Here is a 16,386-nt window from a genome sequence, read left to right as displayed (position 1 = left end):
GTCACGCATCTACATGCACCCAGCACGCATCTACTCGCACCCCGAATGCATCTAAAGTCACCTAGCATGCATCTACACGCACCCGGCATGCATCTACATGCACCCTGCATGCATCTACACACACTTGGCATGCATCTACATGTACCCGGCACACATCTACATGCACTCTTTATGCACCCCACATGCATCCCCCACACACTCTGTATGCATCTACACGCACCCCGCACTTACCTACACATATCCTGCAGGCATCTCCATGCATCTACACACTCACCCCACACACACTTACACACCCGTCACACATGAACACAGATCCTTGTACACACACCTACCTGTGCACATAGCTTCAGGGAGCCCCCAGAAGTGCACACACAGTCACACAGGTGCCCACTCAGACAGGCCCACACGGGAACATGTCTCCCACAGCCCCTTCCTCCTGCTAAGCTGGTGCCAGGGGCCGGGGGAAGCCAAAGGAGTGACAGGAGGAATGGCACTGGGGTTGCTGAGCTGCAGGGAATGAAGGGCTCAGCAGCGGGCGCTCTCCCCTCTCAGTGAGCACTGGCCCCAGTGTGGTGCTAGGGGGCGCTGGGCTGCTGAAGGCCGTGTCTTTCAGACAGGACAAAAGCCAGAGCATCCGAGGATTCCCAGGAAAGCTAGGAACAGGCAGGGACCCTCCCATCCCTCTTCCCACCTCCTTGCAGCCCTACAGAGTCCCCCAAGCCCAGGGGCAGCGGCACCCTCTATGCTCCACACCAGAGGCGGCTGCACTCGCAGCTGCCCTCGGAGGGTGAAGGTGGGCTAATGAGCCGTCCCTATGTTCAGCACCGGCTGGCTGGGGCTGTGGCGGGTCGCAGGGGGAGAAGGGGAGAAGACATTGCCCAGGGTTGAGAGCTGAGAGCAGTGTCACGCCCGGGGGCTCCTGATCTACGTGGGGGGGTCCTGGCCCTAGGATCTCAGTGCTGCCAGGGGATCCCAGAATTAGGGTGTCTGTCTGGCCATCGGCCTGGCAGCTGGATGTCACCTGGTGGATGCCCAAATGACGGGCACAGTCACTCCCAGGAGGGGTCGGGTCCTTTTCCTGATGGGGCTAGCCCTGGAGCTGCATTGCCAGGCCATGCAAACAGCACCTCAGATCTCTCCTTGTCCGCACCGGAGAACTTGGCACAGTGGGCGCACGTTTGCCTCGGCCCCCTGCAATGCATCCTGCCAGCATCATGCTGGATTGGCAAAAGCATTGTGGGCAGGTGTCCCTAGCACAGCCTTGTGGGGCGATGTTGCAGTGTATTGTGGGACAGCACCAGCCCTTTCAGGGAATTGGGTGGGTCAAATGGCCACAAATACCTCTGCTCTGTCCCATAACCTACGGCCTTCTGGCCACCAGGCACGGGGCTCCTGCGCGGACTGGCAGGGCTCTCCGGCGAGGAGGAGTCATTCGTATTTGTGGAATCCCAGAGGCTGCGGGGCCAATGGAGACAGCAAGTGCACTGGCCCACTGGCTGCAGGAATTCATACCAGCAGGTCTGGGTCCCCACTGATCCCATCGTGCTGCAAACCTGGGACAAGCAGCAGCGGCTCCAGAGCCTGGGGATGCAGCTGGCTGCATCCTTGGAGCCAGGGGCTGAACTCACCCCAGCTCTGCAGCGCAGAGGCCCCAGATTCTGGCAGGGGAGAAGCGAGGGGATGGATCACTCTCGGGGCGTGCACCCCAGATTGCTACCACTCTGTGCGCCATTGGTTTGGAGTTGGAACCTCTCCCATGGGGGCAGTCACCATCCAGTGTGCAAAGCAACTGAGCATCTCTTGCTGCTCAGCACTGCCCCTGGGGCTGGGCAATCCCCGCAAACTAATTGATGGAGTCAAGGCAACTGCCGAGCCCTGGTGGGCAATGAGTGCCTCCCCCGGCTGCTGGGGGCTGGTTACCGGACAGGCTCAGGGGTAGGTGCAGCTTGGTGCCCTAGTTTGACTCGCATTAGCCCAGCGACAAACCCCAGGAAAGATCGGGCAGCACGGACTTGTTGCAATGCAAGGAAATGCTGCCACAGAAACAGCACCCAGAGCGCGGCTGGGCTAGGAAACACCTCGTGGGAACCACTGGGGACGCTGGGCCAAGACCCGGGGCTGTTTGATCCTGCTGATCCATCCCTTGTCGTGTCTGCTGAGGCTGCCAGCAAGAGTGACACCCCTGGTCAGCGACCAGCCGTCAGGTGGAACCAGGGCTCAGGACAGATCCCGGCACCAGGCCATTGGGAGTCCCAGCATGGCTCTGTGTAGTGCTGCCACCTCCTGGTTTCCGTGTGCTGGACAGAAATAACAGGCTTCTGAAATGTTCCTTTTTCCCCTGGATCACCCCAGCCGATGGACAGCCCCTCGCAACCCATGGAGAGACTCTCGGTAACTTTGGAAACCAGTGTTGCCAGGTTAGAGAGAAACCTGTCCAAGCTAAGCTAGAATATGTCTAGATCTTGAGAGGTGGATTATGGTGTGACGTTGCACTCCATATGCTTTATAAAAATATGTTTATAAATGTGAATATGATGTACCTGGAATATGCTTCATGCAAAAGGTCTCTTGTAAGGTATCATTACAAAGCTTATAACCTACTGAGTGTGGTCATTCCATTTGTATAAAGGTAACACTCTTGTATCTGAAGCTAGAAATATGAAATATAACTCTGAGGGCCTATTGTAATTATGCAAAGTGTGGGCCATTAATGGTGGTTTGGAGTCTTGATGGCTCCCATCAACCAGGACAATTGGTTGTAAATGGTTTATTTACCTTCAAGCCTTACTGGGTGCCTGTGGGCCAGCCCTGGAAGAATGGAGGGGGTCTCACAGGACATGTGAGCATGTCACCTGATACTGGAATCCATCTTAAATCTGGTGTGTTTCCATTTAGAAGGAGGGGTGGCAACCCAGAAAGACAAAAGGTTCCTGCCTTGTGCCAAAGATATAAAAGGGGGTGGAACAGAACCAAGTGGGGTCCCAGTCATGAAAAAGCCCCTGCTTTTCACCTCAGATGCCTGCTGGTGTCGTCAGATGCTACCGGTGTGGTGCTCTGCTCTCTTCAATATTGATATCAGTTGGCTGCGTGCGTGTGTTCCCTCTGTGTGCTGCCCCGGCTCTGCAGATCGCTTGCACAGCAGATCCTGAGAGAACCCCCAATAACCACAGACTCTAGTAAGATACAAAGGCACCGGCTGGGTTTATTGTCAAAGAGAAACATAGTCTTTAGCTCCCCTGATTAGATATCTACCATTCTGCTAGTACATATGTGCTCCCTGGCAATGGACCGGCTCAGTCAGTGGCAGGACTTTCCACTGCCCCCTAGGCCAGACAAAGACACCGCCCCAGGGATGCATTCTTATACACAGCTACACACAAATTACACATCACTCCTGACGTATTGAAGTGCAACCCCCCTACATAGCAAGGTACTGCATCTTACCTTGTACATGTTGGTTCAAACAAAACAACTCTATCCCTCGTATTACCCTTTTGGCCGTGTCTTTAGGATGGGTCAGCCTGTTCCTCGTTATCAGTGTGGAATGTGCAAATATGCAAATGTTCTGACATCTGGTGTCCAGTACCTTTTAGGTAAGGATCTTTTTGCAGCATCAGCCCTTTCCTTGCCCGCTTCTGTGAGCAGGGCCTGCCTCTGGCTCATAGCTTAACTTTGCTTTATGTTAGCAAAGTCTTGACCATTACTTTACTTCAGGCCTTAGAGCTCATACCGGGCCCCTTCTTACTACAGCTGGAAGTAAGAAGGACTGTACTGTACTGGGGAAAGGATTGGGCCCAAACTAGAAAGGAGTCTAGTCTGTGAAAAGTTTCAGAGTAGCAGCCGCATTAGTCTGTATCCGCAAAAAGAACAGGAGTACTTGTGCCACCTTAGAAACTAAGATCATCAGATGCATAGAATGGAATATACAGTAAGAAGATATTTATACATACAGAGAACATGAAAAGGTGGAAGTAGTCATACCAACTGGAAGAGGCTTATTAATTAAAATGAACTATTATCATCAGGAGAAAAATAACTTTTGTAGCGATACTCAAGATGGCCCATTTTAGACAGGTGACAAGAAGGTGTGAGGATACTTAACATGGGGAAATAGATTCAATCTGTGTAATGACCCAGCCACTCCCAGTCTGTGAAAGAAGCTTATTAGAACATCTCTGAGGGTGAGATTTACCTGTAATCAGTTTCTGAATGTATTAGGCTTAGACTTGCATGTTTTGTTTTATTTTGCTTGGTAACTTGCTTTGTTCTGTGTGTTATTACTTGGAACCACTTAAATCCTACTTTTTAAGCTTAATAAAATCACTTTTGCTTACTAATAGAATCATAGAAGATCAGGGTTGGAAGAGATGTCAGGAGGTCTAGTCCAACCCCTTGCTCAAAGCAGGACAAATCCCCAACTAAATTATCCCAGCCAGGGCTTTGTCAAGCCTGACCTTACAAACCTCTAAGGAAGGAGATTCCACCACCTCCCTAGGTAACCCATTCCAGTGCTTCACCGCCCTCCTAGTGAAATAGTGTTTCCTAATATCCAACCAAGACCTCCCCCACAGCAACCAGGGGTGGCTCCAGGACCCAGCACGCCAAGCGTGTGCTTGGGGCGGAAAGCCACAGGGGGCGCTTTGCCAATGCTGTGAGGGTGGCAGGCAGGCTGCCCTTGGCGGCTTGTCTGCGGAGGGTCCGCTGGTCCCGCAGCTTCGGCGGACCCTTCTCAGGCAAGCCGCCGAAGGCAGCCTGCCTGCCGTGCTTGGGGCAGCAGAATGCCTAGAGCCACCCGACTGCAACTTGAGACCATTACTCCTTGTTCTGTCATCTGCCACCACTGAGAACAGTCTAGATCTATCCTCTTTGGAACCCCCTTCAGGTAGTTGAAGGCTGCTATCAAATCCCCCCTCACTCTTCCCTTTTGCAGACTACACAAGCCCAGTTCCCTCAGCCTCTCCTTGCAAGTCATGTCCGCCAGCCCCCTGATCATTTTCGTTACCCTCTGCTGGACTCTCTCCAATTTGTCCACATCCGTTCTGTAGTGGGGGCCCAAAACTGGACACAGTACTCCAGGTGTGGCCTTATCAATGCTGAATAGAGGGGAATGATCACGTCCCTCGATCTGCTGGCAACACGCCTACTAATGCAGCCCAATATGCCGTTAGCCTTCTTGGCAACAAGGGCACACTGCTCACTCATATCCAGCTTCTCATCCACTGTAATCCCCAGGTCCTTTTCTGCAGAACCGCTGCTTCACCAGTCGGTCCCCAGCCTGTAGCCCCCGGGGCCCTGATGGCCCAGTGGCTAATGCACCACTGTGGTCTGACAGCACTATTCAGAGTCGGACCAGCGGACACTCGGTCTTATCTCGGGTTTGTCTCGGCTGTCAGCATTTTCATGTCGATTGTCACTAGCTGTTTCTGTCTCTGCTTGCTGGGACTTGTAATGCCCGCGTGCCCCGTGACTCACACGGCTTTGGCCTCTGTTTGGATCCTTTCCTTTCGTGCCATTGCTTGTGTCCATGGATAGCAATGCTGGGCGCAGCATGAGACGCTCCAAGCCATTTACCAACAGGAAAGAATTCAGCTCATCCAAGCTCCTTGTCCGATCCTCAGCACCTGCAGTACCTGTGGATTGCAGTGAGAGCTTGGGAGTGTTACCCCTTCTCAGATCAGCTGGGGGCTGGAGATGAGCGAAGCAGTTTTTGTTTCTCCCCAAAGAGCCAGCTGTGAACACAAAGCCTCATGACAGCTCAGTCAGCAGCACTGTCCCTGGGCTGGGGTAACTGCCTGTCTGTGGATAGCACAAGTGGGAAAGCAAAGCCCTGGCTTCACCGTGCCATTCCCACAGCTTCCCAGCAACCCCCATGGAGGCCCTCCAGTGTGAAACAAATGGGAGCAACCCAGAGGTGAACCCAGCCCTGGGTGTTCAGCCCAGCCTAGCCCAGCCCACCTGGTCGGCCTCACAGTCCAGTAAGAAAATCACACTAGAAATGGCACCACTGTAGCCAGTGACTGCAGCGCTGGGTTCGCCCGTCAGCATAGGTGATCTACCTTCAGGAGAGGTAGTAGCTAGCGCTGTTCATATGGGGGGGCTAGGCTGGCTTAACTCTGTTGCTCAGGAGGGTGGCTTTTTCATACCCCAAGTGACTTAGCTGGGTTGACCTAACTTCTCACTGTAGACGGGCTTGAGGCTAACGAGGAGACAAACGCCTGGTCCACACTAGAAAATGAAGTTGACTTATTATCAGTGGAGACAGCGCTAGGGACCGCCTCTCGGGGAGGTGGAATAATTACAGAAGGTTGGATCTATGCTGAAGCCCTGTGCCAGAGCATTTCAAGTGTTACACAAGCCCCAAACTGCAAAAAGATCTGTTCTGGCTCAATGAGGAATGAAGTCAGGGAAGTGCTATGTTCGACGGGAGGGCAGAGATGATCCCAATGGTCCCTTCTGGCCTTGGAATCTAAGAACAACCTGAGACTATTAGCCAAAGCCCGCAGACCCAGCACTGCTTGGAGACAGCTCCCCAGACCAAGGGCTTGTTGCAGGGTCTGTTGATGGGCCATTTGCATGTTAACAAGGTAAAGGATGCCCTGAAAAGCTGTGAATTAATGTGACCATCAACCACTAGTGCTAATAGGAACAGGAGATTGAGAAGAGTTGAGCAAATTCCTCCCACGCACAAGTCCATTTAACCGAACTTTATTAAGGCACAAAGCCACCTCTCTGAGGAAACAGTCACACTGGTCCTGTGTTGGCCAAGACTGAGTCAATACTGCCCACGCTTTGCAATCAGATCTCATCAGTCAGGTTCCTTCCGGTGTTGAAGCCATCCACCGTTTCAGTTCAAAGCTTTTATCGTCAACCACAGGCAATGTCCTTTTTAAAAGAAATGAAAGCAAGAGACTCCTGTGTGATCAGGTGACTCCAGGAGCTGGGGCTTGAAGAAACACACTAGTGTGAGATTTGGCAAGCACTGCCTCTCGCATGGCTGTTGGCGTTACAGGGTTCCCGGATGGAGCTCCAGGATATGGAGCCTAGCTGACCTTGGCTGTGCCACTTACGATACAGGCCCACCTGTGCAGAAGTGCCTGTAATTCTAAATGTCTCCGTTTCTGGGCCCCCAATTTTTGACACCTTGAACCTGACTGAGCCCCTTGGCCCCAGGCCAGTTCTCTTCGTAGGCTGAGCCTCGCTCTCCCAGTGGCTGGCATCACGCTCGATCTCCCAGCTCAACTAAACCGAGCCCCCCCCCGACCACTGTGTTGCAGTAGCACCTCGAGGTGCAGCTGGGGGCAGCCCTGCGTGCAAGGCGCTGCACACAGATGGGGCCAGGAGATGGGTGCCACAGGCTGGGGGCCAGGGAGGCGGCGGGGGGGGCGCCCTGTGGGGCAGGCAGTGGAAATGCCCATCCCCTCCCCCCAAGCTGGGCCCTCCTCGCACCTGGACCTCTGGGGCCCCTCGGTGTGAGCGAGTGACGGACCTCCCGGGGGCAGGGTCACCCCAGCGCGGGGCGGGGCCATAGGGCCTGTCCCCGCCCATCCCCCATCACGTGGGAGGGAGCCGCCCGCCCCGCCTAGCCTCGCTTCCTGGTCACGTGAGCGAGGGAGCGGCCACGCTCGGTCACGTGAGTCACCCAGGGAAACAGTCCCCGCTCACGTGTCCCGGAAGTCCCGCCCTGTTTCCGGCCAGCTCCCGGAAAGAAGCCGCCGTCCGCGGGCTGCCGGCTCACTCAGTCTGCTCGCGCCATGGCGTCAAGGTTACTGCGAGTGTGCGGCGCCCTGCGGGCCCTGCGCCGCCCCCCGGCCGCGCCGCTCCGCCCGCCCGGCCCCGCCCGCGCCTTGGCGGCTGGAGGTGAGCGCGGGGGGGGGCGGGCGGTCGGTCGGACTGGGCGGGATTCCGCGGGGGGGGGAAGCAGCCGTGACCCCCCCCCCGGAGTGACCCTGCGGCGCGGATCCTGGGTCGCGTCTGTCACTGGGGGGGACCAGGCTCCTCCGCCGCGTGGGGACGCGGGTCCTGCCCCCCTAACCCGGGGGGTTGAGTCTCCAGCGGCCCCGGAGCAGAGCCCCGCGCAAGGGCTGCGCTGAGCGGGGTGGTGGACCCGGAACTCCCCCGGGGCTCGGGCAGCCGGACTGCGTGCGGCGGCCACAGGGTCGGGACCGAGCTCGGGTTAGATCAGCGGGCGCGGCCCGGTCCGCGCTGACTCGGGGAGCAGCAGCTGGGGAAATGAGGCTGGGCTGGAAACGCCCCTGTTAGTGCGGGTCTCTGCCCCCCCCCCCCGCCCCGCGTCTAATGCTCGGACTGGCTGATGACTGAGGCTCTTCCAGGGTGGCTGGGGAAGGGGGGTCGGACAAGAATCCTCGTGTAAGAACGTGAGACTGGCCAGGCTGGGTCGCCCAAAGGTCCATCTAGCCCGGGGTCCTGTCTGCCGACAGCGGCCACTGCCAGGAGCTTCACAGGGAATGAACAGGGCAACTTTTGATCCCCTGTCATCCAGTCCCAGCATCTTTCTCTGAGGTTTAGGGACACCCAGGGCATGGGGTTGCGTCCCTGCCCGTCCTGGCTAATAGCCATTGATGGACCTGTGCTCCAGGAATTTATCTAACTTTTTTTTAAATCCAGTTATACTTTTGGCCTTCACAACATCCCCAGGCAAGGAGTTCCACAGGTTGACTGCATTGTGTGAAGAAGTGCTTCCTTTTGTTTGTTTAAATCTGCTGCCTCTTAATTTAACTGGGGTGTTGTCTGCACTACAGTTTATGTTGGTAATGATGTTGCTAAATTACACTGACCTGAGCACAGGTGGGTGTGCACAGTGCTGTGTTGGCAGGAGAGCTTCTCCAGCAGACACAGCTCCTGCTGCTCCTGGGGGCCTGGAGTAATTAGTCAATGGGAGCCCGTCATCTTAGTGTGTCTGCATTAGCAGCTACAGTGGCATAGCTGGATCACTGTAAACTCTGTAGTGTAGCCATAGCCTGGGTGACACCCGGTTCTTGTATTACGTGAAGAAGGAAATGACACTTCCCAAGTCACTTTCTCTTCATCAGTTGGGATTTGCTATAGATCTCTATTGTGTCCCCTGCTCAATCCTCTCTTCTCCAAGATGAACAGTCCCAGTCTCTTTAATCTCGCCTCGGATGGAAGCTGTTCCATACCCCTAATTTTTGTTGTCATTCTCTGTACCTTTTCCAGTTCCAATGTATCTTTTTTGAGGTGGGGCAAGCAGATCTGCACAAAGTATTCAGAGTGGAGGTACCATGGGTTTATATCAGGGATCGGCAAACTTTCAGAAGTACTGTGCCGAGTCTTCATTTATTCACTGTAATGTAAGGTTTTGCGTGCCAGTAATACGTTTTAATGTTTTTAGAAGGTCTCTTTCTACAAGTCTATAATATAGAACTAAACTATTGTTGTATGTAAAGTAAATAAGGTTTTTAAAATATTCAGGAAGCTTCAATTAAAATGCAGAGCCCCTTGGACCGGTGGCCAGGACCTGGGCAGTGTGAGTGCCACTGAAAATCAGCTCAAGTGCCGCCTTTGGCACACGTGCCATAGGTTGCCTACCCCTGGTTTATATAGTGGCATTATATTTTGTCGTCTTATCTATTCCTTCTTACTGGTTCCTAACACTTTGCTTTTTTAACTGCTGCTGCACACTGAGTGGATGTTTTCAGAGAACTATCCCTGGGATTATGTTTTTCAATGTGTATTACTTTGCATTTATCAACATTGAATTTCGTTTGCCATTTTGTTGTCCAGTCACCCAATTTTGTGAGATCCCTTTGGAACTCTTAGTGAAGACCAGAGCTGATTGCTGTCTTGAGTAGTTTTGTATAATCTGCAAATGTTGCCACCTTGTTGTTTACCACTTTTTCCAGATCATTTGATTGTTAAGCAGTACTGGTCCCAGGACAGAACCTTAGGAGACATTGCTGTTTACCTCTCTCCACTGTGACAAATGACCATTTATTCGTACCTTTTGTTTCCTGTTTTTTAATCAGTTACGAATCCATGAGAGGACCTTCCCTCTTATCCCATTACAGGTTACTTTGCTTAAGAACCTTTGAGAGGGACTTTGTCAAAGGATTTCTGAAAATCTAAGTACACTTTATCCACTGGATTCCCCATGTCCAAATACTTGTTTGGTGATGCGTGATTTCCCTCTACAAAACCCATGTTGACTCTTCCCCAACATACTGTGTTCATCTGTGTCAGATCTAGTTTGAACCCATTAGCCTGGTACTGAAGTTAGGCTTACTGGCCTGTAATTGCCAGGATCACCTCTGGAGCCCTTTTTAAAATTGGGCACATTAGCTATCCTCCAGTCATCTGGTACAGAAGCTGATTGACAAAGGAAACACAGTGGATCTAATTTACCTCAATTTCAGTAAGGCATTTGATACGGTTCCAAATGGGGAATTATTAGCTAAATTGGAAAAGACGGGGATCAATATGAAAATTGAAAGGTGGATAAGGAACTGGTTAAAGGGGAGACTACAACAGGTCATACCGAAAGGTAACTGTCAGGCTGGAGGGAGGTTACTAGTGGAATTCCTCAGGGATTGGTTTTGGGACCAATCTTATTTAAGCTTTTTATTACTGACCTTGGCACAAAAAGTGGGAATGCGCCAATAAAGTTTGCGGATGACACAAAGCTGGGAAATATTGCTAATACAGAGAGGGACTAGGCTATCCTACAGGAAGATCTGGATGACCTTGTAAACTGGAGTAATAGTAACAGGATGAAATTTAGTAGTGAAAAGTGCACAGTCATGCATTTAGGGATTAATAACAAGAATTGTTATAAACTGGGGTCACATCTGTGATGAAATGGGACTGTTAATGTTTCCTCTGAATACTGTGTGGGTGCCTCAGTTTCTGGCTGACACTGTCTCCGTGGCAACTAATGGCCCGGCCCTTCCCCCTGCTAGGGGATGCTAAAGGTGTGGGAGAACAAAGAAGTAAGGTGACCTGGCCCTGGGAAAGGAACTCAGCAGAGAAGGAGGGGCTGGAGGGGGTTTCAGTTTGGAGCTGGCTGGGGACAGGGAGTGAGGGCAGATGTGGGGGTCTGCCTCGCTGGGCCCCAGAATGGACCCGGCCGAGGGGTCCAGTTCTCTGTACCTACAAGCTCTGTTTTAGACCATGTTCCTCTCATCTAATAAACCTCTGTTTTACTGGCTGGCTGAGAGTCACGTCTGACTGCGAAGTGGGGGTGCAGGACCCTCTGGCTTCCGCAGGACCCCAGCTAGGCAGACTCGCCGTGGGAAGCGCATGGAGGGGCAAATGCTAAATGCTCCAGGGGCAGACCCAGGAGGTGAAGCTGTGTGATCTTCTTGCCCTGAAAACAGTCTGCACCATGGGAGAGGAGGCTCCCCAAAGTCCTGACTGGCTTTGTGGGGAGCAGTTCCAGAGCATCACCCGGGGACTCCGTGACAGCATCACTTGGAAGTAACAGAGGAGGAGAAGGACCTTGGAGTTTTGATTGATCACAGGATGACTATGAGCCGCCAATGTGATATGGCTGCAAAAAAAGCTAATGCTATCTTAGGATGCATCAGGCGAGGTATTTCTAGTAGAGATAAGGTGGTGTTAGTACTGTTATACAAGGCACTGGTGAGACCTCATCTGGAATACTGTGTGCAGTTCTGGTCTCCCATGTTTAAGGAGGAGGAATTCAAACTTGAACAGGTACAAAGAAGGGCTACTAGGATGATCCGAGGAATGGAAAACCTGCCTTATGAAAGGAGACTGAAAGAGCTTGGCTTGTTTAGACTAAGCAAAAGGAGGCTGAGGGGAGATATGATTGCTCTTTATAAATATATCAGAGGAATAAATACCAGGGAGAGGGAGGAATTATTTAAGCTCAGTACCAATGTGAACACAAGAACAAATGGAAATAAACTGGCTATCAGGAAGTTTAGACTCAAAATTAGACAAAGGTTTGTAACCATCAGAGGAGTGAAGTTCTGGAACAGCCTTCCAAGGGGAGTAGTGGGGGCAAAAGACATATCTGGCTTCAAGACTAAGCTTGGTAAGTTTATGGAGGGGATGGTATAATGGGATAGCCTAATTTAGGCAATGAATTGATCTTTGTAAATATGCCCAATGACGGGATGTTAGATGGGGAGGGATCTGAGTTACTACAGAGAATTCTTTCCTGGGTGTCTGTCTGGTGAGTCTTGCCCACATGCTCAGGGTTTAACTGATCCCCATATTTGGGGTCGGGAAGGAAATTTCCTCCAGGGCAGACTGGCAGAGGCCCTGGGGGTTTTTCACCTTCCTCTGCAGCATGTGTTAGGGTCACTTGCTGGAGGATTCTCTGAACCTTGAAGTCTTTAAACCACAGGTTGAGGACTTCAGTAGGTCAGGGATTTGTTCCAGGAGTGGGTGGGTGAGATTCTGTGGCCTGTGTTGTGCAGGAGGTCAGACTAGAAAATCATAATGATCCCTTCTGACCTTAAAGTCTGAGTCTGATAGGTTCCATACCACAGTTAGTAGTTCTGCAATTTCATGTGTATGTTCTTCAGAACTCTTGGGTGAATACCTGCTGGTGACTTACTACTGTTTAGTTTATCAGTTTGTTCCAAAACCTCTTCTGACAGCTCAATCTGGGACAGTTCCTCAGATTTGTCACCTAAAAAGAATGGCTCAGGTGTGGGAATCTCCCTCACATCCTCAGCCGTGAAGGCTGATGCAAAGAATGTATTTAGCTTCTCCACAGCGGGTTTCTCTTCCTTGAGTGCTCGTTCAGCATCTCGATTGTCTCGTGGCCTCAGTGATTGTTTGGCAGGCTTCCTTCTTCTGATGAAATTAGACACTTGCAGCAATTTTTTTTAAAATTTGTTTTGGTCTCTTCCTAGTTGCCTTTCAAATTCTTTTCCTGGCTTGCCGAATTGCACTTTTACATGTGACTTGCCAGAGTTTGTTCCTTTCTGTTTTCCTCAGGATTTGATTTCCACTTTTTAATGGATGCCTTTTTGCCTCTGCCTCTCTTACTTTGCTGTTTAGCCGTGGTGGCATTTTTTTGGTCCTCACAGTATTTATCTTTTTTTAATTTGGTCTTTATCTTTAGTCTGAGCCTCTGTCCGTGGTGTTTAACTAGTTTCCCTGCAGCTTGCAGACATTTCACTTTTGTGATTGTTCCTTCTATTTTCCATTTAACTAGCTTTCCTCTTTTTGTGTGGTTCCCCTTTTTGCAGTTAAATGCTATTGTAGTGGGTTCCTTTGGTGTTTCCCCCCTCACAAGGGTATTAAATTTAAGTAAATTATGGTTGCTGTTACGGAGCAGTTCAGCTATAGTCAACTCTTGGGACACTTAGGATTAATTCAAGAATTGCCTCTCCTCTTATGGGCTCCAGGACTAGCAGTTCTGCCTGTCCAACTGGCCTTGCACGTGGAATCAGAAGCATTTCAGAGAATGCTACCATGGAGGTCCTGGACTTCAATCTCTTACCTAGCAGCCTATATTTGGCCTCCAGGACCATAAGAACGGCCATACTGGGTCAGACCAAATGTCCATCTAGCCCAGTATCCTGTCTACCGACAGTGGCCAATGCCAGGTGCTCCAGAGGGAATGAACAGAACAGGTAATCATCAAGTGATCCATCCCCTGTCGCCCATTCTCTGCTTCTGGCAAACAGACTAGTGACACCATCCCTGCCCATCCTGGCTAATAGCCATTGATGGACCTATCCTCCATGAACTTATCTAGTCTTGGCCTTCACAGCATCCTCTGGCAAGGAGTTTCACAGGTTGACTGTGCGTTGTGTGAAGAAATACTTCCTTTTGTGTGCGTTAAATATGCTGCCTATTTCATTTGGTGACCCCAAGTTCTTGTGTTATGAGAAGGAATAAATAACACTTCCTTATTTACTTTCTCCATACCCGTCGTCACTGTATAGACCTCTTTCATATTACCCCCTTAGTCATCTCTTTTCTAAGTTGAAAAGTCCCAGTATTATTAATCTCTCCTCCTATGGAAGCCGTTCCATGTCCCTAATCATTTTTGTTGCCCTTTTCTGAACCTTTTCCAATTCTAGTATATCTTTTTTGAGATGGGGCGACCACATCTGCACGCAGTATTCCAGATGTGGGTGTACAATGGATTTATATAGAGGCAACATAATATTTTCTGTTTTATTATGTATCCCTTTCGTAATGAGTCCCAACATTGTTTGCTTTTTTGGCTGCCGCTGCACATGGAGTGGATGTTTTCACAGAACTAGCCACAATGACTCCCAAGATCCCTCTCCTGAGTGGTAACAGCTAATTTAGACCCTGTCATTTGATATATATAGTTGGAATTATGGTTTCCAATGTGCATCACTTTACATTTATCAACACTGAATTTCATCTGCCATTTTGTTGCCCAGTCACCCAGTTTTGTGAGATCCTTTTGTAGCTCTTTGCAGTCTGCCTGGGACTTAACTATCTTGAGTAGACCTCTCTACCGTCTCCTATGTCATTGGTACCTACGTGTACCACGACCACCGGCTCCTTCCCAGCATTACACATAAGCCTTGTCTTGAGACAGCTGTAACCTTTGCACTCAGCAGGCAGGTCACCCTGTGGTTCTCCTGGTCATCACAACCCAGCTAACTAGATTTCTAATGAGCGAATTGTCTCTTCCTAATAACTCAGGATCTCCTCAGTGCAAGAGGGAGACCCTGACACACCTGGATGGAGGGTCCCAACTATGGGATGGTTTCCCTCTGCTCCCGCCTGATAGTCTCCTGCCGTGGGATGACTCCTCCCAAGCAGCACGGGGGTGCGTGGAGAACTGCTTGTGGGGTGGGAGAGATCCTGCCTGTGACAAGGGGATCTTCACGCCCTACTGTTGTCTTTCTCTCCCACGCCCAGGTATCCCCAGCGATGAAGAGCAAGCAACAGGGCTGGAGAGGAAAGTCATACAGGCCATGGAAAAGGGACAGGTGAGCAGAGCTACCCTGAAATGGGTCCCCTAATCCCCACCCTCCCCTCTCCCCACTGATAGTCTAGTGCTCCCTGCCTCCGGGCGGGTGGCCAGTCTCACTGTGCGACAGGCAGAGTAAATCACTGACAGCGTTAGGTGGAGTTTGGGGGTGCAGAGCTGTGGTTAGGCCATGGGGAGACCCCCACTGGTTGAGGGTGGGGTGTGGGGGGAGGTCCTGGTTTTAGAATGACACAAGCTGAGCTAAGCAGGAGCTCCAGTGCCACCTGTGTCCCTGGGGTAGCGCTGCTCGGTGCTGAGTGGCATGGGAATGGCTGGCGGCACCACTCCTGGGTGTGGAGCAGAGCCAGCTGGTGCTGCAGGCTCTGGGTCAAACCAGGGTGTGGTGCTGGGGATGAGGGCTGGTGGCCCAGTCAGAGCTCTGGGATCTTGCACTCCCTGTAGGATCCCTACAACATCCTCCAACCAAAGCGCTATGCTGGGACCAAGGAGGATCCCAACCTGGTCCCTTCCATCTCCAACAAGAGGATCGTGGGCTGCATCTGTGAGTGACACGTTGTGCAAGCGGTGTGGGGGGACAGACTCTGGGCTGATGGGCTAACTCCCTTCTTCAGGGCACCCCATGTGGCGGGAGGGCCTGGCAGGAGCTGGCTGCTGGGCTCAGACAAGGCTTTGCTCTGGCTTCCTGCCTGGCCCCAGAGCTGTGGGAGCTGGGCCAGCTGGGGTCGGTGTTCCCTGGGCTCCTGAGGGGAGGAGTACAAGCCAGGATGCCTGGGTCCTGTTCCAGACACCCGAGCGTGGCGGCCCTGCTCTGGGCCTGTACTGCAGGCCTGGTGCGGAGTGTGCCAGGGCAGAGCCCTGCTGTGGGGCAGCTGCCACTTGGAGCCGCCCATCTCCCCTCTCCCTGATTGGCGTCCCCCGAGATGGGCTCCGCTGTCAGCCCCCGTCTGCCCTGCTGGTTAACGGCCCCGCACTCCCCCCAGTGACCTCAGCCTGTGTAACCCCCTTCTCCCCACCCAGGTGAAGAGGACAACAGCTGCGTGATCTGGTTCTGGCTGCACAAGGGGGAGCCCCAGCGCTGCCCCTCCTGCGGTGCCTATTACAAGCTGGTCCCTCATCATCTGCCACACTGAGAGGTTCCCTGACCCGCCCAGGGGACCTCAGACCGAGCTGCCTGCTGCTTTCCAATGTCGTGTTGCTTCTTGGGAGCCAATAAAGAGTCGGTGTGTTAAAGGCGTTGCCTCTACCCCTGTCTGGCCTGCTTCCTTTGCCCGTGTCCAGGCCAGCCTGCTGCTACGCTGGGCACTGGCTGGAGGGGCCCCTGGCCCTGCTCTCTCCAGCAACCTCCCTCTGACCTGCAGTGGGGCACATTTCCCCCCACCCCCAGCTGTGTTCACTGATGGCTTTGCTGGGGGTAATGGAAGGCTCTTGCTGTGTGCCCTGGGGAGCCCTGG

At 52.3% G+C, this 16,386-nt stretch overlaps 1 protein-coding gene across 1 annotated transcript; it reads left to right on the top strand.

Annotated features, from left to right (window-relative positions):
• Window positions 1-7,736: 7,736 nt before the first annotated feature.
• Window positions 7,737-16,178, top strand: LOC115646224 (cytochrome c oxidase subunit 5B, mitochondrial). Its single transcript, XM_030551814.1, has 4 exons — window positions 7,737-7,857; window positions 14,863-14,933; window positions 15,377-15,476; window positions 15,953-16,178. Exons 1-4 carry the CDS (start codon window positions 7,752-7,754, stop codon window positions 16,063-16,065), a joined length of 390 nt encoding a protein of 129 aa, XP_030407674.1. The 5' UTR covers window positions 7,737-7,751; the 3' UTR covers window positions 16,066-16,178.
• The last annotated feature ends 208 nt before the right edge of the window (window positions 16,179-16,386 follow it).

The sequence above is a fragment of the Gopherus evgoodei genome, chromosome 2 (assembly GCF_007399415.2).
Source record: "Gopherus evgoodei ecotype Sinaloan lineage chromosome 2, rGopEvg1_v1.p, whole genome shotgun sequence".
Classification (NCBI taxonomy): domain Eukaryota; kingdom Metazoa; phylum Chordata; order Testudines; family Testudinidae; genus Gopherus; species Gopherus evgoodei.
The sequence above is the reverse complement of the archived record's forward strand: the minus strand, read 5'-3'. Positions and strand labels throughout refer to the sequence as shown.

Bases quoted from the DNA above. Each gene is read 5' to 3' on its own strand.
- LOC115646224 (XM_030551814.1), top strand. From the start codon at position 7,752: ATGGCGTCAAGGTTACTGCGAGTGTGCGGCGCCCTGCGGGCCCTGCGC. The intron at 14,934-15,376 runs GTGAGCAGAGCT...CACTCCCTGTAG, and splicing joins AGGCCATGGAAAAGGGACAG to GATCCCTACAACATCCTCCA. The intron at 15,477-15,952 runs GTGAGTGACACG...CTCCCCACCCAG, and splicing joins GAGGATCGTGGGCTGCATCT to GTGAAGAGGACAACAGCTGC.